The sequence below is a fragment of the Silurus meridionalis genome, chromosome 3 (genome assembly GCF_014805685.1).
Source record: "Silurus meridionalis isolate SWU-2019-XX chromosome 3, ASM1480568v1, whole genome shotgun sequence".
Taxonomy (NCBI): domain Eukaryota; kingdom Metazoa; phylum Chordata; class Actinopteri; order Siluriformes; family Siluridae; genus Silurus; species Silurus meridionalis.
In genome coordinates this window covers 14,090,746-14,117,405 of record NC_060886.1, presented here as the reverse complement: position 1 = coordinate 14,117,405, position 26,660 = coordinate 14,090,746, and the positions used below count along the sequence as shown (strand labels likewise).

Here is a 26,660-nt window from a genome sequence, read left to right as displayed (position 1 = left end):
AAACATGGCAAATGTCTGTGTACAGCAGTATCAATCTGTACCAGTGACAGTGTAACAGTGCTGCACATATTTCACAGTTAACAGATCTGATAACTTACAATACACACAGTGTAATAGATACAATTTTCACATTGCATTTATATATGTATGATATTCCTAGGCTGACATGACAAACACTAAAGACGAAATCTGTTTAGATTGAGTGCTTTTGAACTTAAACTAGGATTTGTTTGGCCAAAGATCTGCACATATACACACTACACAAACCAACTTGGACACAAGTACACAAAAGGTATTAAATAAACTTGGAGGGTAAAAAAAAAAAAAAAAGCAACAATAAAAAAACATTTGGTGACAAAACAATATATTCAACATATATAACTATAACGAGACCGGAATAAACTTCTTCTTTTCTTCCTGGGGGTGGGGGGGTTAACGAATGAGGGATCGTATGCTGTGTAGATGGTTATGATAAGACAAGACAAAAAGAAGAAACTGTCATGCAGGGTGCTGATCAAGGTGTGGTGATGAATAAGCTTTGCACAGATGAATCTGGAGGCTTACCACCAGTAGGGTTAGCTGATCTGGATCCTTGTATATGGAGGCACGCCAAAAGATAGGTGAAAAGTTACAAAAGCAGCTCAGTGCAACATTGTTATCCAGCATGCATTTAGCAAACTGTAATTTTTTTATGCAGTAGAAGCCTCTGAAGATGTTACATTCCTGGACTATAAGACACATTCTGATCTGGAAGGTCATCTGTGTTGCAATAACACAGTAAACAGCCAAGAGAGATGACACATAGCCACATAAAAAGTGGCACTATACTATAAGAGTATGCTTTTTCTGAGAATGAAGATGGCACTGCCAACACATTTGGCATGAAGGGCTTTACAAAAGCGTTAGAGCTGCTTTGCAAAAGGTTAAGGAAACATCATAGGGGCACTTACGCTGGGACTGAGACACCACTTTTGCTTTGCTTCGACCTCGGGTGTCCGTTACTGCACCTGCGGTGCTTCCGGAGCTCTGCCGTCTGGTGCGCACACGACCTAAAGACAAAAACAAAATAAGAATTAGAGAAAGAAGAGAAAAAGAGAGAGAGAGAGAGAGAGAGAGAGAGAGAGAGAGAGAGAGAGAGAGAGAGAGAGAGAGAGAGAAAGAAAAAACAGTGCAGGAATATTGGAAAAAGGAAAATCAGGACTTGAGGGAGAAGAGACAAACATTAAAAACAGGAAAGGATTTAAGGCACAAAGATTCTAAATGCAAAGTAGTTTAATTACAGGGAGTGTAAACATGCTTCAAAAAAATGGTTTGTATAACAGACAATAAACCATGAGTTTATTTATTAAGTTCTTCCAATGTGGTAAAGTGAATAATTTATAGAATGTTTTCTATCTAAATTGAGTTTAATTGCACATAATGCCATGGTAGTGATTCAGTAACCTGTATCAAGGTTTATGGAAAAAAACTAACAATAAGAGTTGGAAATAAACAAAAATAAATAAATGATTGAACGAATGAATTAATAAATAAATGTGAAAAAATTTACAATTCTAAGCACCCTCGTACACCATATGATTATAATCTCAGACAAACTCTCTGCTACAAATAATAGTGCAAACCATTAAATGATATTGTAAAATGTAACACTCAAAATTCTAAACAATTCCAATGTCCCTTAGCTTGGATATATTTGTGACGAAACCAGTTTAGAGATTTCCGATCAGAGGAAGAATGTTTGCATTCGGAAGATTGCTACTATATATTAAGCCATAGTTTTGGACAGGGTTAAGGCATCATGCAGACAAGACATGCAGAAGTATCGCCACCACATATAACTGCTACTAACATACAGGGGAAACATGAACACTGCCGATAGCCCTCCAAAAAGACTCAGTTGAGACCAAGACACACACAAACACAGAGATTTTAAACACAAATCTTACCATCTGTTTTACCAGATGTACCATCTTTGGGGGAAAACAAAAGCAGGGGAGTAAGGAGAGGAGGTATAAGAGGCAAAGGTTAGAGTCAGGTAGTTTGGAAGCGTGGAAGACAGGGCTTTAAACCATGACAGGATTCGCATGGCAGCAGAGGCAAAGAGCTGTTAATGACTGCAAGTAAGGAGGATAGAGTGACCATTATTTTGTCTCATTTCCAGCAACAAAATAAAACAGCATGGAACTAGAAGCTCTACAAGAAAACCAAAGTAGCTAAGAAAGCCAATGCCTCTGATTTTTAGTTATAATGAGTCACAGTGGAATAATAAATGAAACCATAATCCATTAAGTATAACACTGCTTATATTTAAAACTAAATAGGATGGTATTGAAAAACCCAGCACATACGGCAGTAGGGAAATCAATTAGTTATGAATTCTAAAAAGGCACCCAAAACCATGGACAACCAAGCACAGCACATTCATGACACACATCATTATTTGTTCCTCATGAGAGCACGGCTTAATAGCACTTAAGGTGGCCATCAGCTATATTAATGGGCTGCTATAACCATAAAAGCCAGTGGTTTTATGGGCGTTGCATTAAAATTCTTTAATTAGTATTGAGAGCAAAGAAATTATATCCACCGGCTGGGCATGCTGAGCTGATTGCTGTGAGCTTGCTGTCTTGAATCTTACCCAGGGAAGCATAGGATCCTGGTGGAAGGGCGGCGGCTGAGCTGAAAGGGGAAGGAGAGGGCACGGCGGGCATCCTAGACTTGGCACTGGCGGCAGCATTCACATCAATGTCACTGCATGAACGTTGGAGTGAGCCAGGAGTGGATGACGCTCGGGAGCTGACCACCTTACCTATAAGATAAATAGATCAGATAAATCCAGAACTCACTGCATTTATATGGAACTGAAAAGTACAAGTTATGTTGTTTGTTTTAGCACGTGTCTACATTTTACACAGAGGGAGCTAGACACTTACTTCGGGACATGCTTCCTCCGATCACAGTCCTCACAGAAAGCGGACGACTATCCAGACAAACAGAACAAATATGGTAACGTTATTTGCCAGTAAGAGGAATAGCAGTGGAACGGCAAAGAAAGACATCAAAGACTACAAATGACCAATAGATAAAAAGCTTTCTGCAAAACACTAGACACTTAAGAGTAGAGACAGATTAGAATCTGGGAGCCTTTCTGGCATTAAAGTGAGGAGATTAGTCTTTGTGACCAATGAAGACAGACAGCGGGTGCCGTGCCTACGGAGCACAAACAAACTGAATTTCGACAGAGCAGACTTGAGTTATTCACCCAACATTCCCTGGGTGGAGTTCAGAATTTAAACAATTACAATCTGGCTTAAATAACATCATAATCTACACATTAATAACCAGTATGATAGTTTGTTCATATTTCACATTATTAGATAAATGTAAGGCTGTACCAACATTAACTTCACTCTTCCTTGGTGATTAATGTGCTTACTGGGTTTTGTAAACAGCAACCATGGTGATGATGCTTTTGTTTGCTCCAGCTGAATAGTAAGTGAAAACATTGGTGCACCTGCTCCAGCACTCTAAGTGATAAATGTGGAAAGCTGATCTCACTCTTTTTAAACAGACATCCAAGCATATGCTAGTTGGAGATGAGATAATTGGCCTAATATTCAGCACAGCATTACTATGCTAACAGCACACCAATCAAGCATGAGACATGCACATCTGCCTTGGGTGTGCAATCATACATGAGCAAAAACATTAGTACCAGTGACAGGCTTGGCTGTAACAGAACCCTAGGGGTTGTGTTAAAGTGAATATTGTTGGTCAAAAACATGATGCCTGTAGCTGTTTAATGTTAGAGGTTTTTTGGTATTGTATGTGTTCAAAACAAACAAATTCCAATTTTAAATTAATACAGCAAACCAAGTTTATCAAGGGCTATGTGTATGTGTGTGTCTCACTTGAGGCTCTCCTGAGAGCTGGAAGAGGAACGGTCAGACTGAGGCAATGACACTATGCTGTCTGAGCTCTTCAGGTAAGATTGGATGGCTTTCTGATAGGTCGACTCCAGAGCTTGAAACAGGTGCTCTGCCTCTCGGCTGTAGTGACCGTGAAATCCCCAATAACACCTGCACAAAAAAAAAAAACCATTAACCATCAGACTTGTAATGAAAGCTGGAACATAATGAAATGTAGAGCCAAATGAAATGTTCAGACAAAAAAAAAAAAAAAAAAAAAAGGCAGACTTACTTTCTGGCTATAGATCTGGCCTCTGCATCGGCGTCATGAATTCCTTTCTTGATGGTCTCGGTGAGAACCGCAACATGTCTAGGATAGTACGGAAACATGCTTAAATGTATACTCACGCTACTACAAATAGCTTACAGCCGTGTCCCTTCTCTACCCTAGAAAGAAAAGCCTTTAAAGGCAAAGCGGTCTGTGTTATTTGAAACTTTCTGGACCTGGTACTAATCCTTTTACAACTCCCAAATCACAGGAAAAGCCCAAAGAGAAAGAAGGGAGAGTGGGAAGCCAGCCTTCCTTATAAAAGGGCTCTGGGGAATATTGCCATGGAAACAGCAGGGATGCATGGTTAATGCTCACTCCTGGCTCATCAATTAAAACTTGTGAAAAGACTCATTCCTCAGTCGTTCATCCAAGATGAGGTAAGTAAGACACACTATCATAAGTTAAATGCTGCCAACTCTGTGACTGAGGAGTTCAAGCGAAATGCACACACTTCATGAGAATATCAATAGCAGTTTCTGGGGGCCTTTTTTATCTTCATTGTCTAAATTACACAAGTAAGGGAAATTTCTTTCGTTTCGTTTTGCACTCACCTCTCTAGTGTGTGTGTCTGCCATTCTTGCAATAACAGGTCTAGAAATTCATAACAGCGTCTAAAAGAGAAAACATTACAGGTTTCAAAGCACTTTTTTAAATTGAAAAGGAACAACATTAAAGGAGATTAAACTTTGTTATATTAAATAACCATAAATGTTTACCTTCGAACAGCCACTGATTTGGAGGTGCAGTTGCTGGTGATGATTGGGATAAGGCGAGGGTAGTGCGTATGCTAAGAAAAAAAAATAAAGAATTTAAATGAAGTCCAAAATGTGTAGTGGTTCTTCCGTTTTTAGATTTACATTTTAAACCTGTCTAACTGTGAACGATTGAGCTATCATCATATTATCCTTAGCTCAAACTTTATTTACAGATTATGCGTGTTAAACACTTCGGGACCGACTATGAAATCCACATATGTACAAAACTTACCCGTAAAATAAGACGAATAACAACCACACCTGATGTGGCCATGACTTTGGCGCTGTTAGGTACGAGATTGAGCAGCGTGGGCATGATGGCTTCTGCTCCATGGTCAAATTTGTTCCCAATCACTGAGGACACATGCCTAAGAGGGCAAAAAAACAACTTGTCTGTGGAATGCTTGATTGCAGGTACAGACAGAAATGTATCAGGCAGACACATGGTTGACAGAAAAACATCAGACACAAATTTATCTATGCTTCTCTCACTTTAGGTTCACATATGTTAAGGTAAGAAATTATTAACGACCTGTTCAAAAATATATTCCATCACAGCAATCTGCAGCCAGCATGAATTCTGGCAAGAACATGAAAGTGCTTCTAACTTTTTTTTAATCATTACTATTTAGCTGTATATTTAAAAATAATAAACACCCAATCAATAGATCCAAAACACAATCAGGAGTCTCATACCCAAGAGTAATACAGGCCTCCCGGACCACCTGGGATCGTAAATCTTTTGCAGAGAGCTTGAAAGCACCTTCCAAAAGTCGGAGCTGTTGAAGGAAGCCCTCGTGTTCTGCAGCTCCCGCCAGGAGCAGTGAGCGTATTTTCTTCAGCTGGTGAAACAAAAACACAAGCTTTGATGCTAGTCTCTATTAAAAGTAACAAACAGACTTGAGCATTACTTACAGCAACCACTCTGTGCTCCCAGTCATGTTTATCATCTGACAAGACCTCACGGATCTTTGTGATTGAGTCTTCCAGGTCTCTGCTGGAATAGATCTGTCAAAAAGATATAAACTATGGTTTGTCACAGATGATTCTTAAAAAAAAAACCATCACAATTGAAGCCATGTCCCACCCAAGTGTTAAATCTCATCTATTATATAATTATTAACCTGAGAGGTAAACTTCATAACCGAACATGTCCTCTTTTTAAAATGCACTATAATAACTGTGGCACGATACATTGATATGCATATAAACTTACCTGCACAGCAGGGACGTCTTCAAATGACTTAATAAAGTCTTCTTCATCGACAGCTCCTGCAGTGGCTCCCTCTTTCCCTGTGGAAAAAGCAATATATCCAAAAACATACAGAGCATTAGGTGCATTTATCTTTTATTAAATTAATTAGAATTAGTCTTTCCTTATAGATTAGTTCTACTTCGATTCTGTGTGAAAATAAGGAATATAACAAGTCTCAAAAACGCCTTTAGTACAAAACTCAAAAGATACATTACTTATCTGCTTAGAGCTACATTTAATTATATGGTAACACACCTAGTCTCAAAAACTCAATACAACAGTGCCTTGCAGTCACCACTACTGTCTGCACTGTGGCTCCTATAGGATTTTAATCAGCACTGAATTTGAGATCTGAATGGTGCTGTGTTAATTATCCTCTCTGCAGTTACTGTGTTAACTCAGTTTTCAAACCAGTGATGCCATATTATTTAAAATGTCAATTAAAACCATAAGCTTCACTATAAATATTATACTATAACCATAAGGTATAATGTCCTAGGGCACAATTTCCACCCAGGCGAAATATCAAGGAAAAATAGATTGCCTTCTACAGAAAGAATTACATAACGCTCAATCATACCGAGACCAGAAAAACACGTGAAGCACATGTGTGGACACTAAGTGAAAGGTCTGTGTGAGTTACCTGGAGCTCTGGGTGCTGAGGCAGAACTGGGTCGTCTCATTGAGCCCATGTTTCCTCCGCGCTTGCTGCTGGAGAAACCTTTAGACGAAGTGGAAGAAGAGGACCTGCCCCCATCCACAGAGTCCTCATCATCAAAGTTCTTATCTGCACACGAGAGGTGAAACTTTGAGCCACACTTTTACTATTTACAATCAATCTGTACTTTCATGAGCAGAGATTTAATAAGATGTTACACATAACTTGGCAATCTGGAGAATTTCCTACATATCCTGATATATTTGATCAAGATTAACTAAAAAACACTGCACGGTTTGTGTACGCATAATTAATTAATGTAACATTTTAAATGTGTCACCAATTTTTTTTAATTCTTTTATTCTCTGGTTCTGTTTATTGACGACTCATTGAATCAGTCAACACACTCATTAAATAAATTAAATCACCACCATGTGAGTGCAACACCAAAATCAATAGTCCATGCAAAGTGCAACAGAACAGAACCTGTGTATTTCACTGTGTCACAATAAAATGCCTCTACACTTGAAATCTAAGATGTGTTCCGGTTTGATCCTGTGTTTGTGTATCCATATTCATAAAATGCCTAATAGTTCTGTTACTAAACAGGTTATAGCCCTGTTTAGTCATGCTTATTTATTGTAAAAATGAGCACAAATAAAACAAATGGAAATACTAATAAAGTAAAACAATGTAATGGATTGAAACTGATTTCCAGTTCAATCAATTGTTGTTGTGACAATGGCACAAAAACAAATAAGTAGATACAAACATACTAGGTATTTGGTCAAGCTTTTGTAAAAAACCAATTTGAATTTTGGTGCCTCAGGAGTCATAATAGCAGGATCATGTCTCCTTGGTCATTCTTCAAAAACTGAGAATGGAGGCTCTTCATTGTCAGGTTATCAACTGACATCAGCATTCGAATGAGATTACAGTGTTCTCTTACTTACTGTTTACACACAACCGATGCGGTCAGTATTCTGTTAACGATTTGCCGCTACACACGGCCAGACAGTGAGGCCTTAATGTAGTGAAAGACTAAATGGAAACAGCTTGCCTTGAAAGTAAATGTGGAAAACCTTATTTTGTCACTATAATATAGAATGAAACACAGTTGATTTATGTTTAAACTTAAATAGCAGAATTTAATTTTCCACATCAAGAGTCATTTTGATGAGCTGTTCTAAAAAAGAGCAAACACCATCAGAAGCCAATAAAATTCTGACTGGATCGCTTTAAGTAGCACTTCATCAACTGGTGACTCAAAATGTAAAGCTGATTAATCTACACTAACGCTGAACAAAACTGCTCAGGACTCGAGTAAGTACGAACACAAATTGCTTTGCACCCATTATCAATTTCCAAACAGACAGTTTATCATCTGCGATGCGCACACAGGTCGTGCAGTGATTTGTACCATCTATTGGCAGTTGTGCAGACATTTTTCTTTGCTGACAAGCTTTGACTGTTACAAATAAAGACCCCAAAGCCTGGGGCTCTACGGAATAGAAAAGATAGAGGTATCTCAGAAATGTTATGTAGGTCTTCATTATATAACCATAAGCCATGACATATAACGGATTACTTCAGTTTAATGACAGTACTCATACGCAGATGATAAAGGCTAGAAATATATACATCACTGCATGTGCAAGCAACACTTTTTTTTTTTTTTTAAGAAGACAAAACATTTAAACTTGTGCTTCTTAAAAAAAAAAAAAAAAAAAAAAAAAAAAAATGAAAGGGCTCCCTCTGCTGGACAGATGTTAAAAGGACACTAAGATGATTAACATCATAAAAATAGGGCTGTACTTATTTAGTTCAGCATATCAAAGCAGCCTTTGTACACATGTATATAATAAGAGGCACAGTAAGTGGCATGCATAATAAAAGAAGCCAACGCATCCATGTAAGAATCTCTTGTGTGTGTTGCTTACAAAGTAAAAAGGAAACGCTATTAATGAAACAGGAAGGAGATGGGTTTATCCTGCAGTATCCTGCTTTTGACAGCAATGCCCCCCCCCGCCCCCCAACCAAACGCCAATAAGAACTGGGGACCTGACAAACAGCATGTGAATCTACCCTAATAAACTAAACAAAAGAATATACAGAATTTTTAAAAAGACAGTGAGCACATTCTTTATAAAACACAAGTACTGGCATGGCAGACTTAACGATGCAATATGATATACGCAGAATATGATTATGAACTGGAGTCAGCTGCAGAATGATTGGTATGAGTAAATATGGGTAAACACTTTGTTAGGTGCTGGCAATGAGAGTCTGTGATTGTGATCCCACTATGGTGGAATGAGGTGTGTCTGTACTCATAGCCTCTTTAACTTGTGTTAAACCTTTAGAAATGTATTATGTAAAGACTAACAGACAGATGATCCCAATTCATCCCAATGGGAAATTTACCAATGGGAAATTGGCAAAAGTGACGCTAATTAGAATATACATTTGTAAAAAATAATGAACGGCTTAGCACAGACATGACTCAAACACTTCACTCCTCCCTGCAGCTTTAAATGAAAAATAAATCCACAAGTACAAGGTCTGTGTTTAAATGTAGGCCTTAATCTAAAATAAATCCAAATAATTTGAATAATAACCACTTTCTGATTGCTACGATACGCACTTTACTCCTGGTACATACAAAACTGCATTTTGTTGACAGGCAATGACAAAACCGCACCAGTCAATCTAATCCAGAGCTACTCTTTACATATAGTGGAAAATAATAGAATGAGGAGTTTAAAAACTGTTCAACCCTCCCTCATTTACTAACAGAGTCCCTTCTCAGACAATAACATGACCCTTTGGTGAATAATAAACGGTTGCTTGGATTTTAACTTCAGTTTACAAAATATTCTTCACACAGTACTTCAAGGAACACTTTTCTTTCATTGTGCCTGCATTAGAGCGAGAGTTCCGGTCACTCAACAGAATGTTTTCCATGGAAAATAACGAGTTAACAGTCACTGACTCGCAACAACTATTCTCTACAACACACACGTTTAAAATAACTACAAACACCCGATATCAGTGTGCGGGAAATCATTTCATTGTTCTACTCCTTACCTTCTCCTGTTGTCAAAATGCAAGAGTCTTTTTCACTCATAAAACAAGCAAACAGATGGTAAAGAAAAAAAAATTATAATTTCAAACTCTATGAGAGTGCCTCTCTGGTGTCCTGCCCCCTCCCTTTCCTTCCTTCTGCTCTGATCTTGTGACTGCACAGAAGACAAAAGTCACCCCACTGCGCTTACGAAAAGCTAGATCTACTTGTGTGTGTGTGTGTGTGTGTGTGTGTGTGTGTGTGTGTGTGTGTGTGTGTAAGCAATTTACGGAAAAGAGATTATCTCCTGTTGCCATAGAATGTCACCGAATGCATACCATTCATTCTTCCATAGAAAAAAAGTGTGGCAAAATAGAACTTTTTTTTAAATTATATTTCAATCAAACAAACTGCTGCACAAATGATGGACATAAATAGAAAACTATAAACTGCAAAAAATGAATCAATAATGGCAGGTCTTTAACACCAAATCTAACCTTACCAGACCCAGTAGAGGGGATCATGTTTCCAGATCTTTGGACCTCATCAAACCTGGCAAAAATGACATTCAACCTGGAAGAAGAAATAATAATTAAAAAAATAATTAATTAAATAACAATAATTAACAGCGATTACAATTAACTTATTTTGAAAATTATGCCAGAAAACAAATATAAAATGTGAACGATTTTACCCTTTAAAAAAAATGTCTTCTCAATTAAAATGTACATTGACAAATGTTCTAAATAATTCATGTGCATGTCCACAGCAGCCTATTTTTGAGAGTAATGAATGATCTAGCAATTGTCAGACCTGTATCTATAACACCTGTGTTAGTTGCTGTCTGGTATGTTGCATAAACATGTGAACGAGGACAAACTCAAGATCACATCAAGAACAAAAGAAACTATTTGAAGCTCCCTGCACAGCCATATACCTGAACACTGTTCACATATAAGCCATCTCTTAAAGACTGCACATTATAATTGTTTGATGCTGAATTTGACACTACAGCTAGACCTCACGTCCTACAATATCAAACCTCACGTCCTACAATATCAAACACCTTGATGAAATCTTCCCTCTGAAGGAGGCTGATTAGTGATTACAGAGTAACAGAATCCCAGCCGATATTACAATAATATTCAGGCCACAATAAAATAGCAGGATTGGTGGACATTTCACACAATCCTATTCAAAGTCTAGATTTGCTCTCATACCCTTTGTATATTTATAGAGAGCGCAAACACAAGAGATAATCTGATCAAAATGGTGGGGCTGGGAATAATTCGATTCATCTGAGCATGTGTCTACCCATTCATTTATCAAACAGCTAGAGAATAGACAATTCACATTTCCCTACAGCTTTGGTTCTCAAATGGGAATATTCTGCCTGTGTTATTAAAAAAAAAAAAAAAAAAGACAAAAATGGAAGTTCTTCTAAATAACTCCCAAAATCAGAGATTTGTGGCGATAAAACATCGCATTAAATGTATGCTGCATAATTTCAATGTAATCAAAACACTATATTTACATGTAAACCTCATCTAAACATTGTTTGGTGTTTAAACACTTGAAATATAGTTAGTGATGGAGAAGACCCTCTGCCCCACTGATCTCACCGTGATTGTGGTAGACCTTTCTTGCTGAGGTCCACTCTAACCCTTTCTCCAACATGTCTATATATCTCCACAAGGCAATTCATGGCACTGTCTCTCACCTGGCAAGAAACAGGACAGGATTGAAACAAACAAAGGCACATGTGGGGAAAAAAAGCTAATGTATAGACAATGGATTTAGCCATTTTTAAATGATCTACTAAGAATCATGAATAATCTCTATTAATATTCATCTAATACAAATTCTCCAAGTGTACCCCTCTGCAAATTATACAAAAATAAGCAGAAGGCTTTGCACAGGGCACATTATGGTTTAAAGATTTCTTTAATTTCACTCTCTTTAAATTTTCACTTATTGAAATGTATGTTGCCGTTCTTGATCCCCACATCAAAACAAATGGACTGGAAATTGTTGCAACACTTCTGTTTGCAATTATGAAGATAATGTTGGTGAATGTTTTCTAAATACCACCACAGGGGGGCCCTCTAACTCACAAAAAGGAGTTGCAAATTCTCTGGTAAAGGAGATTAATGATACATTTGTATTAGATCATATGATTAAATCAGAGTATACTAGGGTAAGTGAAACAATATAACATAATACATAAATGAGTGTTAACGAAGGATGTGTACAAACTACTTTACAAACAAAACAAGGTCCAGACCTGACTGGTGGGGTCTCCCAACAGATTACATATATGTGGTACAATTTTGTTTAGAGTTAAACCTTGGGCACCATACCTAAAGGAGAGAGAAGAAAATAACAAAAGGAATGTATTTAATGAATTTTGGAAGACTGAAGTTACATTTAACAAATACCCAATTCACACTATCAATGCATATGCATCTGATATCAACTAGGACAGTAATTTCAGGTATAAACAGAGCATTGAGACCATTTGTTTTTTATATTTTTTTGCAGAATTTTAAAATTAAGGCTTCATTAGTATTTACAGTTTCAGCATAATAATTAAATACATGACTAAAAAGAACAATTTATGGTTTACCAGAAATGATAAATTCTTTCAAAGATGTAAATTAAATGAAATCAAAAGTCTTTAAAACACTGCCATTAGGATGATAATTGGTAAAGACTATATAATTTCTTTATGATTATATACTACAAAAAGAACATGTCAGAGAAAGTAAAAAGTGAGACCTACATGTTTAATGTTGCAATGAGACAAAGACAGACTCCTTCTCTGGTCCTGTTGTTTTTGTGTTTGAATCCCCCCAGCATTCTGTCCCACACGTACTGCAAAAACAATGTAAATTCATTGTCCTACAAATAATTATGCAGTCTTTATAATTTGGCTGAGAAGACAGTAATATAATTATGATTTGCAAAGATCTATATTAGGGCTGCAACTAACGATTATTTTGATAATCGATTAATCAAACGATTATTATATTTATTCAAAAAAATCGATTAATCAATTTTTAATTTCTTTAACTTTAAGATGTTTTGTGTATTATAACTATAAAATCCTAAGTCATGGTTATGTATAAAAGTGTACAAAAAAAAAAAATGCAAAAGCAACCAAGTTTATCTTTAATTTTAACATTGAGGAGTGCATGGGGGATTTCTCCTCTCAACAAATTCACTCATGCTGGGTTGTTTCTATCTGTAATTTGTAATTTGTGCAAATCAACAATTGTATTATTTTTTATGGTAATTGCAGATTGCAAGTTGAAAGCCGCATTTAAAAATAATATAAAATATAATACAACATGGTTGACAATTTTTCTTATGAGGAAGAACAAAAAACAGGATTTTTTTTTCCAGTTGTGAAGATATAAGCATCTGAAACATACAATTTATTTTCTATCATAATTGAATGATATATACATAGATTAAATAACATTGAAAACAAGCATGTGAACGTAGTAAAGCCGCAGTAAATCACGTTTGAAAACGCATTGCTGTTGCAGTAGACAAATGCTATATAAAGAGAATTGAATGGAAAAGACTTTATTAAAAAAAAAATTTTAAAAAAAGGGAAAAAATATACAGTGTTGTACAAATGCATAAGCATTGGGTGAAAAACACAACAGTGACTAAAATGTAATTGTTTACTGCTGCAGTTATTTGCTGCTTTTGGATTTAGTGTTTGTTTGCAGCAGTTTTAACTGAATCCTTCACTATGGAAGTGTCAAACAGTTTACACAATAGAACTTCATTAAACTATTCCATTTCCACATGATGAGGATTATACAGTTTTTACTGATGTTTCGCCTTCATGCTGCTGCAGGTTGACCCTGTAACTCTCTGCCATGTCACAAGCGGCTGTGTTATATTAGTCATGCTAAACCCGTAACTTGCGCAGCCCGAATAACAGATAACGGCATTAGTTGACAACGGATTTCAATTATAGATTATCGATTAGATGTTGCAGCCCTAATATATACCACATTTACAGCAAATTCAGTGTAGAACTACCTGAGGGTTTGCAGCCTGGTCTATGATCTTCAGCAGCAGTGTCTGATCCTGGTCTCTGACTTGATCTTTGGCATCACCTAATCGATCTATTAAACTAGGTAATACTAAAAAAATAAAAAAGAAACACAAAAACCACCAATACAAATCAATTTTTAAAATCAGTCATCAATCAACTCTCATGTACATGCTCCTATTTGAAAGGGACTTCTGATGTATTCATTTTTTAAGAAATAATTTCCCTTTTTTATAAAGGGAAATAGATCAATAAAACAAGAAGAAAGAAACGCACCTGTTCCGATCTGGGGCCGAAAACGGTCTTGTAATCTCGTCACCAGGGCAGACAAAATATCGATTCCCAGCAAAGCCAACTAAAAAAAAACAAGAAAAAAAGAATTATTTAAATATGTTTTAGATCATTTGTCCAATTTACTGATAAGTACTGCTTAATCATTCTAACAAAAAATAATAAAAATTATGATTAAAAATAAATAAAATTAACGCAGCAGCAACATTAAGCAGCAATTTAAAGTCAAAAATAAAAAGGACAAACTGCAGTAATAAAAATTTATTTCAGTTACTAACGTTACCTTCTTTAGCTAAAAAAAAAAAAAAAAAGGCTGTAGAATATAAACAATTTAGGTACTTCTCTGAGTCTCGCCATGTTGACTATTAGTTTTCTACATTAATCAGCTAGCTATACTATTTAATCAATTATATAGACTAGAACATACCCTTAACTGAGCACTTTATTAGAAATAATGTTTCAGTATTACACAGGTATCTCTGCTCTCAAGCATCAGGTCTTAATAGCATGAATGAGATGTCAAACATTCCGACACGGTTGTGGTTGACATGACTATAATGCAGTTGCTGTAGATGAAGAATATTGCACTCATGGTTCATGAAACCAGTTTGAGCTGCAGCTATTAGAAGTAAATTGTGGCCATGAGAAATGTTCAGTAACAAGAGTTACATACACAAGCAATGGCATTCATCCATAAATTGATTGGTATCGTCGAACACCAAATTTGACTACGAAAGCGCTGCTGCCACACAATTTGCTTATCAGAATAACTGCATGAATGAGTACAGTTCTTCCTAATAAAGTGCTCAGTCAGTGTATCTTAAGTAATAGTTTATAACATGAGAACTAAATGCAAAATTGAGTTTGGATTTGTAATATTTAGATACCGATATCCAAATACATGCAATAAGCAAGTGAATGCAGATTGAAAAAAGGCAGAAACAACAGTTATCCTGGTCTTTAACAAATCATATGGTCAGTAGTAGTGTAGTAATCAGTACTGTTCTTTTACAAATCATATACAGAAGTCTTCAAATACACCCATATAATTTACTCACTACTATGAGAGTATTTTCCTGCACCTACACACTTATCTATAAAGCTCCATCAGCAGACGGGTTGGAAGATATTAAAACAATGGAAAATTATAATAATTACAGTAAATAAGTCTTAAACTGCAGGAGAACTAAGCCATCTACAGGACACAATTTCATTTTTAATACAGACACAAAATGATAATTTGTTATTGACCTGCTTTGTAGTCTTACCACTTCTGTTTAATCTTATGCACAACATTATATCTGATCGCCTGACAACTGGACTGTTACACACACAAGATCTCAAAAAAGCCTGCAATTAAAATGACTGATGTAATTAGTGGGTCTTGAAAGCTGTTCAGAGCATCTCCTTATGGAATCCTGAGCATTCCACAAATCCTTTTATTGGTTTAAGGCCATTCTAAAAAGTAACACTGAACCTTTACTTCACCATCCATTCACAGAACATTCAGTGTGTGGATTGCAGATCAACAACAGGTTTGATGTGCTTGTCTATAAGGCCCCATTCACACCTGGCATTAACATGAACCCTATATAAATGGTTTGCAAGCGGACAACTGAGACACATAAATGTCCACCCCTGACATTATAAACGCCTATGTAGAAACCACTCGTGGTCGTATTTCATACATTGTCTGCACCGGAGAAGGGCTGCCAGGCACGTATATTATCATTCATGTTCTACCAGGCAGGAATTCTGGCGTCTCACAATAATTACACTAGAAATGTGGCCATAAGCATCCTAGACTGCCTGAGAATGTGCGAGTAATCAGTATCTAATAATCAGATCACCCAGGATGCATGTTAAAGCCAGGTGTGAACAGGGCCCTAGCTGCTTTTAGTTGATCAGATCTTGGATATTTATCAACCCTGTCAGTCTAGTGAAATCTTATCCTTATTCCATGCATATTAGCAGCACTGGCACATACCATGTCGGCCTGCAGCGTGCCACTGCTTGCTTCCCTGTTCTATTCTATAAAAACAAGTGCTTTACAAAACCTATAAACTACATGATATAAACATGCATTTATGCCCATTGGCACATCTGTACTTCTATAAGCTGTGTAAGTCAAGAGCGTATTCCTGTGAGAGAGAGAGAGTGAGACAGCGAGAGAGAGAGAACGAAAGAACGAAAGATTTCAGGACACATTACACCTCCTATATCTAATCGAGTGGTTTTACATTTCCATTGCACATGCCAAGCAAACAAACCCTTAAAATGTTGCCCATGTGATCTTACACGCTCATGTCAAGACGACATTAACAGGTTTAGCTAGGTAATATAAAAAGTGTTAATTCACTGAAACTTGCACATGCACTCAGATTTAAACGGAGAACGATGCCGAGGCTAAATATCAGTTTCAAGTTGATTAGATTATCGATCAAAGAGCCATTGCCAAACTGATTCACACTGAACCAGTGCTCGGGGCAGAAAACAATGAATTCAGCTATAACATGAGGCGAATAAGAGTCATGCTATGCACAAACTAAAAAAAAAATAACAGACCTGCAAGAAAGCATTTTAGAGTAATCTGTTTAAAACAAAAAAGAAAAAAAAAAAACAAAGCTTGAGGGCAATCTATTTTTTCCTCTACTTTCTCAAATGCAAATGCTCCTATCTCGAACTGTGTGTCTGCACAAAGCAGCATTGTACCCACACACAAAATACGAAGGGATTCTTACACGTTACCATAAATGAATACTGGAAAGCCGCAACCTTTCAGTCTTTCAGAAAAGTAGAAAGACTTGCCATATTCCTGCCTGTTCGAATGAAACCAAACTTTGTTTGGATTGTGCATGTTGCAGTGACTGAATTTAAAGTTTTTTCTTTAATAATGCCAGGAAAGAAAAACCTGTTCAGAGCATAAATAGGCCTGAACTCTGCCAATGATGGAAATTTTTTTTTTTGTTAAATACAGTGCGTTCCTGTGCTAGGAATGCAGTTAAGATATAAGGGTTTAGGAAGTGCCTTAAAAATGTCCATGTTTCAGAAGCTAAATTTTGAGTATTTTAACATCCATCATATACTACAAGCGTAAGTACATATTCTAAATAAACTCTTAACCCTTCAACTGAAAAACACAGCACAAGATATTAAATATACAAAAATACTTTATATGATTTATCACAAGACCCTTCTAACAGATTCCTTTGAGAGAATTTAAGTAACTGAAGCATCGGAGATCAGAAGTACAACTACACACAGCCACAGTTAAAGGGTTGATATTCTCAGAGCTGATGAGACCAGTTACCAGGATGAGAATAATCACACAGCCACAGGCAGTTAAACATCATCAAGCCCCATAACATAACAAAGCAATAAAAACAAGCATTATTCTGAAACATGCCCTCCCCTATAATTTAACAGATTAAACATTTCCAGGTTTTAAGCTGTTGAATACTGCAATGACATAGGGATCTCGTAATAAAGAAAAAGTGCAAAAATAAATTTCTTAGTCACCCTGTAGTCTGAGGGGGTATTAATCAAGATGTGCACCATAGCTATAAATAAATCCCAAGAATATGTTTTGGCTGTTTGTATAATCGTTTATGTTACTGTCATTTACGAATTTATGAGTAACACTGCAAGCAAACAATTTAACTTCATAATTTACTACTTCAAGTTCAGTAGTTTAAAAAAAAAGAAAAAGACAGCACCATCATTTTATACACAATATTACACAGTACTAATATATCTAACCTCATTTTATTCCTGTTGGTAAAAAAGTTAAAAAACAAATCTCACTGGAAAATAAAAAATTTCCACTAGAGAAAACAAAACAAAAACACATACACCAGCCACACTGGTTCACACTTGATAGCAATCTGGCTCACATGTGGACAGGTTTGTTGGGTGTGTCTTGTGATGTGATCACTCACACCACTGCTGGTTGTCTGAAATGCAAACAGCCACATTACATTTGTGGAGTGTATGGAAATAGGTCCCAAACGTCACCTAAGAACTAATGTTTCCTCTGGTGAGATTTGGAAACGGCCAGGCAACACTGACACATCGATTAGAGTAAAAACATGTTTCTTTTGAGTGAGTTAACCAACACTTTTCTGCCATGGTGCATCATAGGGTAGCATAACACATTGGAGTAAAGTGTTCTCTGCCCTCTTCCACATATGGGCTAACATTGATTGGTTAATATCTGTGTTTGACAGAGGAATGGGAGAATGCCATCCCACCACCAGAAGATCATAGGCAATTCTGTTGTCTTTGCTATTGATTTTCTATTGATTTACATTTGTGGCATTTAGCAGATGCCCTTGTTCAGAGCGACGTACAAACGTGATTTAAGTCTCTATCTTCTTCTTCTTCTTTCGGCTGCTCCCATTAGGGGTCGCCACAGCGGATCATCCGTCTCCATACCACCCTGTCCTCTAAATCTGCCTCTTTCACACCAACTACCTGCATGTCTTCCCTCACCACATCCATGAACCTCCTCCTTGGCCTTCCTCTTACCTGGTGGCTCTATATTCAGCATTCTTCTACCAATATAATTCATGTCCCTTCTCTGCACATGTCCAAACCATCTCAATCTCGCCTCCCTCACCTTGTCACCAAAACATCCTACATGTGCTGTCCCTCTAATAAACTAATTTCTAATCTTGTCCATCCTCGTCACTCCCAACGAAAACCTTAACATCTTCAGCTCTGCTACCTCCAGCTCCAACTCCTGTCTTTTACTCAATGCCACTGTCTCCTCCACCTTCTCCACCTCTTCTCCCTGCAACCGCATCACTCCACTGCCCTCCCTCTCATTCACACATGTACTCTGTCTTACTCCTACTGACTTTCATTCCCCTTCTCTCCAGCGCATATCTCCACCTCTCCAGGCTCTTCTCAACCTGCTCTCTACTCTCACCACAAATCACAATATCATCTGCAAACATCATAGTCCAGGAGACTCCTGTCTGACCTCGTCCGTCAACCTGTCCATCACCACTGCAAACAGGAAAGGGCTCAGGGCCGATCCTTGATGCAGTCCAACCTTCACCCTGAACCAGTCTGTCGTACCTACTGCACACTTCACTGCCTTCACACTGTCCTCATACATGTCCTGCACCACCCTCACATACTTCTCTGACACACCTGACTTCCTCATACAATACCACAACTCCTCTCTTGGCACTCTGTCGTCGCTTTCTCTAAATCCACAAATACACAATGCAATTCCTTCTGTCCTTCTCTATACTTCTCCATCAACATCCTCAAAGCAAATAAGGCATCTGTGGTGCTCTTCCTCGGCATGAAACCATACTGTTGCTCACAGATGGTCACCTCTTCTCTCAGCCTGGCTTCCACTACTCTTTCCCATAACTTCATGGTGTGACTGATCAACTTAATTCCCCTGTAGTTACTGCAGGTCTGCACATCTCCCTTATGCTTAAAGATCGGTACCAGCACACTCCTTCTCCATTCCTCAGGCATCCTCTCCCTTCCAGAATCCTGTTAAACAATCTGGTTAAAAACTCACTGCCATCTCTCCTAAACATCTCCACGCTTCTACCGGTATGTCATCTGGTCCAACCGACTTTCCATTCTTCATCCTCTTAATCGCTGCTCTCACTTCCTCCTTACTAATCCTATCTACATCCTGCTTCACCAACTCCACATCATCCAACCTTCTCTCTCTCATTTTCCTCGTTCATCAGCTGCTCAAAATACTCCCTCCACCTTCTTAACACACTCTCCTCACTAGTCAACACATTTCCCTCTCCATCCTTTATTGCTCTAACTTGCAGTACATCCTTCCCAGCTCGGTCCCTCTGCCTGGCCAATCGGTATAAATCCTTTTCTCCTTCCTTAGTGTCCAACCTCTTATACAGCTCCTCATATGCCTTTTCCTTGGCTTTCGCCACATCCCTTTTTACCTGCTGCCGCATCTCCTTGTACTCCTGCCTACTTTTCTCATCACTCTGTCGATCCCACGTCTGTTTTGCCAACCTCTTTCCCCTAATGAACATTTACACTGGTATGCTACATTACAACTTAAGATACATCATACATTATTCTGCGAAGAATATACCGGTAATTACTATAAATGGATTTGTTTCTTCCTTAAAAAAATAAAAATTAAAAAATTAAACATACACACACACACACACACACACACACACACACACACACATACGTCAACACAAATAAAAGATCTCATACATTATCAAAGTCTCACAAATGAAATAGTCTTGTTCTTTTTAGCTCCTATGCATCCATCATACTAAAAATGTTTATAAAACAATAACCGTCTTCAACCCCCACAAATCATACAGCAGTATATCTCAGAACTGTGGCAAACACTCAGCATAATCAGAAAGCATCTGGTTACCAAGACAACTCGTCCGTAAACCCTTACACTCAAGAGTGGAGGCAGAGAGAGGAGCTCGTGGGATGAGCCAATGTGATCACTAATGTGATAACTTTAATGAAAGAGGATATTGTTTTAATTAACTGGATACAAAGGTGCCATAAGTACCAGAAACCCACAGTGGCCAAGTCTTTACAGTGCTTTTAAAATGTCAGTTTCAGATTCAACAAAGCAGTCCAAACTTTGTGGAAATGGGTTACACCTAGATCTGCAACTAACGATTTTTTTGATCGATAAATCTGAGGATTGTTTATTTATTTCTGATTAATCAGATTTTTTAAAAACCCATTTTTTTTTTTTAGATGTTTTGCTAAATATAACTATATAAATCCATAATTTTAGTTTAATTATCTTTAATTTTGACAACCCAGCCATTAGGGTTGCACAAGCAAGTGCTGTCTTAGTGCCGGTCCCAAGCCCGGATAAATGGGGAGGGTTGCGTTAGGAAGGGCATCCAGCGTAAAACGTGCCAAATCAAATATGCATATCACAAACCAGAATTTTATTCCGGATCGGTTGAGGGCCGGGTTACCAACGACCGCCACAGGTATTGTTAGCCAACAGGGTACCGGTGGAAATTGGGCTACTGTTGGCCGAAGGAGTAGAAGGAGAGAAGGATGACGTCTACAGAGACAGCAGCGAAAGGAGAAGTGGAGGAATGTGGAAGTTCTGGTTGGTACTTTAAATGTTGGTACTATGACTTGTAAAGAGAGAGAGGTAGCTGATATGATGGAGAGAGAAAAGAGAGACAAGTTGTGTGTTCAGGAGACCAAGTGGAAAGGAAGTAAGGCCAGTAACATTGGAGGGGGGTTTAAACTGTTCTTTCATGGTGTGGGTGGAAAGAAAAATAGTGAAGGGGTGATTCTGAAGGAAGAGTACAGTAAGAGTGTGATGGAGGTGAAGAGAGTTTCTGATAGGGTGATCAACGTGAAGCTGGAAGTTGAAGGGGTGGTGGTAAATGTCATCAGTGTTTATGCTCCACAAGTGGGCTGTGAGATGGAGGAGAAGAAAAAATTCTGGAGTGAGTTAGATGAAGTCATAGATGGTGTACCTAGGAATGAAAGATTGGTGATTGGGGCAGATTTCAAATGGGCATGTAGGTGAAGGGAACAGACCTGATTGGTAGGTATGGTCTTAAGGAGAGCTAAAAGGATGGAAATGGCAGTGGTGAACACATTTTGAGAAGAAGGAGGATACGTATACGTTATACACATAGGGTGACGTATAAGAGCGCACACAGGTGGACTATGTTCTATGTAGGAGATTAAACCTAAAGGAGATTGGGGACTGCAAGGTGTTGGCAGGGGACAGTGTACCTAGACAACAACGGATGGTGGTCTGTAGGATGGTTTTGGAGGCGAATACAAGGAGGAGAGTGAGGACTGAAAGAAGAATAGGATGGTGGAAACTGAAGGAGGAAGAGTGTAGTGTGAGATTCAGGGAAGAGGTCAGACAGGAGTTTAGTGGTGGTGAAGAGGTGCTGAATGATTGGGCAACTACTGCAGGAGTGATAAGGGAGACAGCTAGAAAGGTACTTGGTGTGACACATGGAAAGAGAAAGGAAGACAAAGAGACGTGGTGGTGGAATGAGGAATTGCGGGGCTGGTTCAATGTGGAGTTTGCATTGCATCAAGATTCGGCTCTGAGCCCTTTCCTGCTTGCAGTGGTGATGGACAGGTTGATGGACAAGGTCAGACAAGAGTCTTCATGGACTATGTATAGGATGATTTTGTTATTTGTGGTAAAAGTAGGGAGCAGGTTGAGAAGATCCTGGAACGTACATGTTTGAGAGAAGGGGAATGAAAGTCAGTAGGAGTAAGACAGAGTACATGTGTATGAATGAGAGGGAGGGCAGTGGACTTGCGCAGTTGCAGGGAGAAGAGGTGGAGAAGGTGGAGAAGTTCAGGTACCTGGGGTCAACAGTGCAAAGTAATAGAAAGTGTGTTAGAGAAGTGAAGAAAAGAGTGCAGGCAAGGTGGAGTGAGTGGAGAAGAGTGGCAGGAGTGATTTGTGATGGAAGAGTATATGCAAGAGTGAAAGGAAAAGTTTATATGACTGTGGTGAGACCTGTGATGTTGTATGGTTTAGAGACAGTGGCATGGAGTTAAAGACAGGAGGCGGACCTGGAGGTAGCAGAGCTGAAGATGTTGAGGTTTTCGTTGGGAGTGACGAGGGTGGACAGGATTAGAAATAAGTTTATTAGAGGGACAGCGCATGTAGGGCAGGGGGTTATGGAGACGTATGATCCGCTGTGGCGACCCCTAATGGGAGAAGGCAAAAGAAGAAGAAGATCTTTAATTTTTTTCTTTTTATTCAAGCTTATAGTGGCTGCTTGTTGAGAAGTGCATGGGGGATTTCTCAAAAATCAGCATCTGAGTATGCAAGGTGAAACAATTTGTGTAAATAAACATTTGTATTGTTTTTATTAATAATTGCAGATGAAAACAGATAAGAACTGCTATAGCAGACAAATGCTAATGCGAATAATAAAACGAAACACAGCAATCCAACAGGCCTGATTATAGAAAAGGAAAAAATGTGCATTGGTGTACAAATGTATAAGTGCGACTGTCCCAAAGTTAGTAAACAAACAGTTTACACAATAGCACCCCACAATTCATTCACCCTTATTTGTGACGTGATCTGGGACACACACTTGTTACTGCTGCCGGTTAACCCTGTACACAATTTCACAAGCGGCTGTGTTCTCAGCCCGACTAATCGATAGCATTCATTGACAACCAATTTCATTATCTATTATTATCGATTTTATCCGTTAATTGTTGCAACCCCCATTTTGAAAGGTTATCTCTATAATTGAAAGCCTGCAGTAGTCAAAATAAAGTGCACCTAAGAATCAGTTTGACACTGGGGGAATCATATCTAAGCAGTTTCTGACAAGTGTTTTGAAGGTCTGTTTCCGGAAATGATGTGAATTAAAAGTTCCCGACATGACTACACCACTTTAAGCAAGGAATGACAAATGATCACTTTAATTCGCTCGGTTGCACCTGAGAATTGGTTGACTGAACGCTTGACATGGGAGACTTCATTTACATTGACGCAATCCATTATTCTGAATGAAATATGTGCCACTGCTTGACAGAGCAGCACTGGGTTTTATGCACAACCTTCCTTAAAATTAAAAATTTTATTTAAAAGTAATACATTCGAGCAACCTGGATCGAGAGCTTTGTCCCAGAGATGACTGAAGATATCAGAAAAGATGTGTGGACATTGTTGAAAAGTAAATGGTTATAAGGCTATGTCAGTGAAAATGTGCAGACACTGTTGTAAAGGAACAACAATTAATTGGTACATGTAATGAAGGTTAAGGACCATGTTTAAGAGCACAACTGTGCCCGTTTCTAAATGCTGGGACTTGAAATAGCAAAAAAAAGTATTACTATTAGGACAAGTCAGAACTCACATCTTTTAACTATAGAAAATACTTCCTCACGCTGATCTGTTTTAGGGGGTTAGGATTTAGTGTTGTTTCATGGCTACTAAACTCTGCCACAGAAAAAAAAAATCTCTTTTACTGTGTTTTCTGGCATCGCAATATTAAAACTTGCTTGCAAAACCCTGACTATAAAAATATTGTATTAACAAAAATAATTCTGAAACATTATTAAGACTATAAGAATTAGTTTTTTTATGTGGGTACAAAGTTGAAAACCTATTTCAATCACTATTTAGATGGACACAGTGCTGTGAAAGATGTCCATCCTCTTTTCAGTGGCTTGTAGCAGTTAAGTCATGAGTTACATCGTTTTCAGACACATGGCTTATAGGAGCATTCAGGACTTCATTAACAGCAGCTGTATAATGGGAAGCATTGACAGAACACAATAGCAGAACAGAGAGAGGAGTAGGAGAAAAGAAAGAGGGAGCACAAATAGAGATAAGCATGCATGTGTATAAACCAGGCGATGTTGCTCTATTCTCAGCCTCACACACTCTGCCCATAAGTTCATGAGGTGTCATATGTTTAGTACAATTTTCTGCCACTAGCCTCAGAATGCTGAGTACTGAAAAACATGGATACAGCTTGTAATTAAAAAAAAATCTAATCTAATCCACCAGGGTTATCAGTGAACAGGTCCTTTTCCAACCTATAAGGCTTTCATATTGCAAACATAAAAATGCACAGAATGCTTATCTATGCGCCAGGATTATTATTTCCCTTTACTGTAAGAGAAATAAAGAGCCCAAACCTGCTTCAACATGGCAATGTCCTTGCCATGCAAGCTGGAAGAACACATTGTCATTGAAAGAATTCAAAATGATCCGAATAAAACCCTAACCTCAACCCCAATGAACATCTTCAAGATGAACTGCAATCCTGACTGCACCCAAGGCCTCCTCCCCGATCATCTGTGCCTGACCTCATTTTAGCACCTGTGGGCCTTCACCACAGACATGCACTTTATTGTCAGTTGTCCACAAACCTTTGTCCATAGTGTGTAAATATATATTTCTACTTTTGCTAGGAAATGCCCAGCTGATCAAATCATTTATAATTGCTGGGCCAAGACAGATAGATTGCATTAGAAAAGAGAGTGTCTATTTGATTAGATGACACGTAAGATAAATAATATATCTATGTGACAAATTCTGCTCTTCCCAAAACCGGTTCACCTGCAATCAAACACCCGGTATCATCAAACATGACATGACTGAACAAGTACTGCCCAGTGCCATTAAAATCATTTGATAAAAATTCACTGGAAAAACTAGTCATGGGACCACGTACATCATTACAGAAATTAAAGTACATCAGTAGTTAAATGTTCCTACTCTCCCAGTATAGCAGTAGAGGAGACTGTAGGTCCAAGCCTACACCTATTACAGTAGGAACACCTAAAACTATAGAAGCACATACAATAGCATAAAATAAAATGCCATTCACACTCAAATTATACACCGTTTACATTAATGCACATACACCTTTAGACATACACTATAAGGACAAAAGCACATGTGGTCCTACTCCAAACTGTTACCACAAAGTGGGAGGCACATGATTATAAATTAAAATACACTGTGGACTAAATGTGGAATAGGACTTAAAAAGCACGTATGCATCTTATGGTCAGGTGTCTACAAACGTGCCAAAGCTAATCATACTCCGGGGCTTAAATTATTACATTAACCACTACTTTTAGTTTTTACCAACTTGTCATCCAGGCAATTAAAACTTAGAAGTGGGCAGCAGGCATGAGCAAACATCAGTCTAGTAGGCTAGCAAATGAATTACCAATTTGTCCACCATTGCAGTGTGAGCTATGATTCAATATGCCAAGGACATAAATTAATTCACAGTGTGTCAAAATTCATGACAGGAAAAAAAAGCACACCTCCACAAAATGGGAGTTTGTAAAGTAGTTATAATACACCCTAGTCTTTTATTGTAGAGACAAATACCTCAGTGATAGTTGCTGGTTAAGAAGGAATAATGTTTTATGTTCTTTCAGTTTTTTTGCCATGTTTGCACCAATATTTGAGATGTGCATGAAGACTGTGCATCAGTATCTGTGTATTCTGTGTAGATGGATTAATTTTTATACGTAGCAAAACCACATTGTAGAGTGTAACAATATGCTCAACAGTTACTGTGTTTCTCATGTAACTTGATAATTTGTTTACATTAAGCTCAAATATATTTCATTGGCCTTTTCAGTTCAGAGTAAACACACTTCCTATATCAGTAATGCAATTGTCAATGAATAATAAATACAGAGTCCAGGTTTCACCCTTACTTTTCTGACAGTGTTTTTTTTTTTTGACTGCTGGCAGATAATTATGAAAGTATTCGGATGACCAAGAAAGCAAAAGCTCTTCTACTATTATTAGAAGTAGCAGTAGATCCGATTTAAAGCACACTTTTACC

At 37.9% G+C, this 26,660-nt stretch overlaps 1 protein-coding gene across 25 annotated transcripts in view; it reads right to left on the bottom strand.

Annotated features, from left to right (window-relative positions):
• Positions 1-26,660, bottom strand: part of clasp1a (cytoplasmic linker associated protein 1a) — a 54,383-nt gene that overhangs the window by 18,688 nt on the left and 9,035 nt on the right. For 15 of the 25 annotated variants that reach the window (XR_006924321.1, XM_046838733.1, XM_046838691.1 and 12 more), the window contains exons 3-22: positions 14,320-14,398; positions 14,031-14,134; positions 12,754-12,845; positions 12,256-12,331; positions 11,594-11,691; positions 10,474-10,544; positions 6,893-7,036; positions 6,211-6,287; positions 5,910-6,002; positions 5,691-5,836; positions 5,227-5,362; positions 4,956-5,026; positions 4,791-4,850; positions 4,201-4,278; positions 3,912-4,079; positions 2,934-2,980; positions 2,639-2,809; positions 1,947-1,970; positions 951-1,049; positions 565-591 (exon numbers count right to left, since the gene is read on the bottom strand). Coding sequence is in view for 24 of the 25 variants with exons in the window: in XM_046838733.1 (XP_046694689.1) it covers positions 565-591; positions 951-1,049; positions 1,947-1,970; positions 2,639-2,809; positions 2,934-2,980; positions 3,912-4,079; positions 4,201-4,278; positions 4,791-4,850; positions 4,956-5,026; positions 5,227-5,362; positions 5,691-5,836; positions 5,910-6,002; positions 6,211-6,287; positions 6,893-7,036; positions 10,474-10,544; positions 11,594-11,691; positions 12,256-12,331; positions 12,754-12,845; positions 14,031-14,134; positions 14,320-14,398 (1,861 nt within the window). In the remaining variant the exon portion in view is untranslated. Of the gene's footprint in view, positions 1-564; positions 592-950; positions 1,050-1,946; positions 1,971-2,638; positions 2,810-2,933; positions 2,981-3,911; positions 4,080-4,200; positions 4,279-4,790; positions 4,851-4,955; positions 5,027-5,226; positions 5,363-5,690; positions 5,837-5,909; positions 6,003-6,210; positions 6,288-6,892; positions 7,037-9,994; positions 10,110-10,473; positions 10,545-11,593; positions 11,692-12,255; positions 12,332-12,753; positions 12,846-14,030; positions 14,135-14,319; positions 14,399-26,660 lie in introns of those variants that run through there. The other 10 variants (XM_046838779.1, XM_046838751.1, XM_046838709.1 and 7 more) reach the window with 4 other exon arrangements.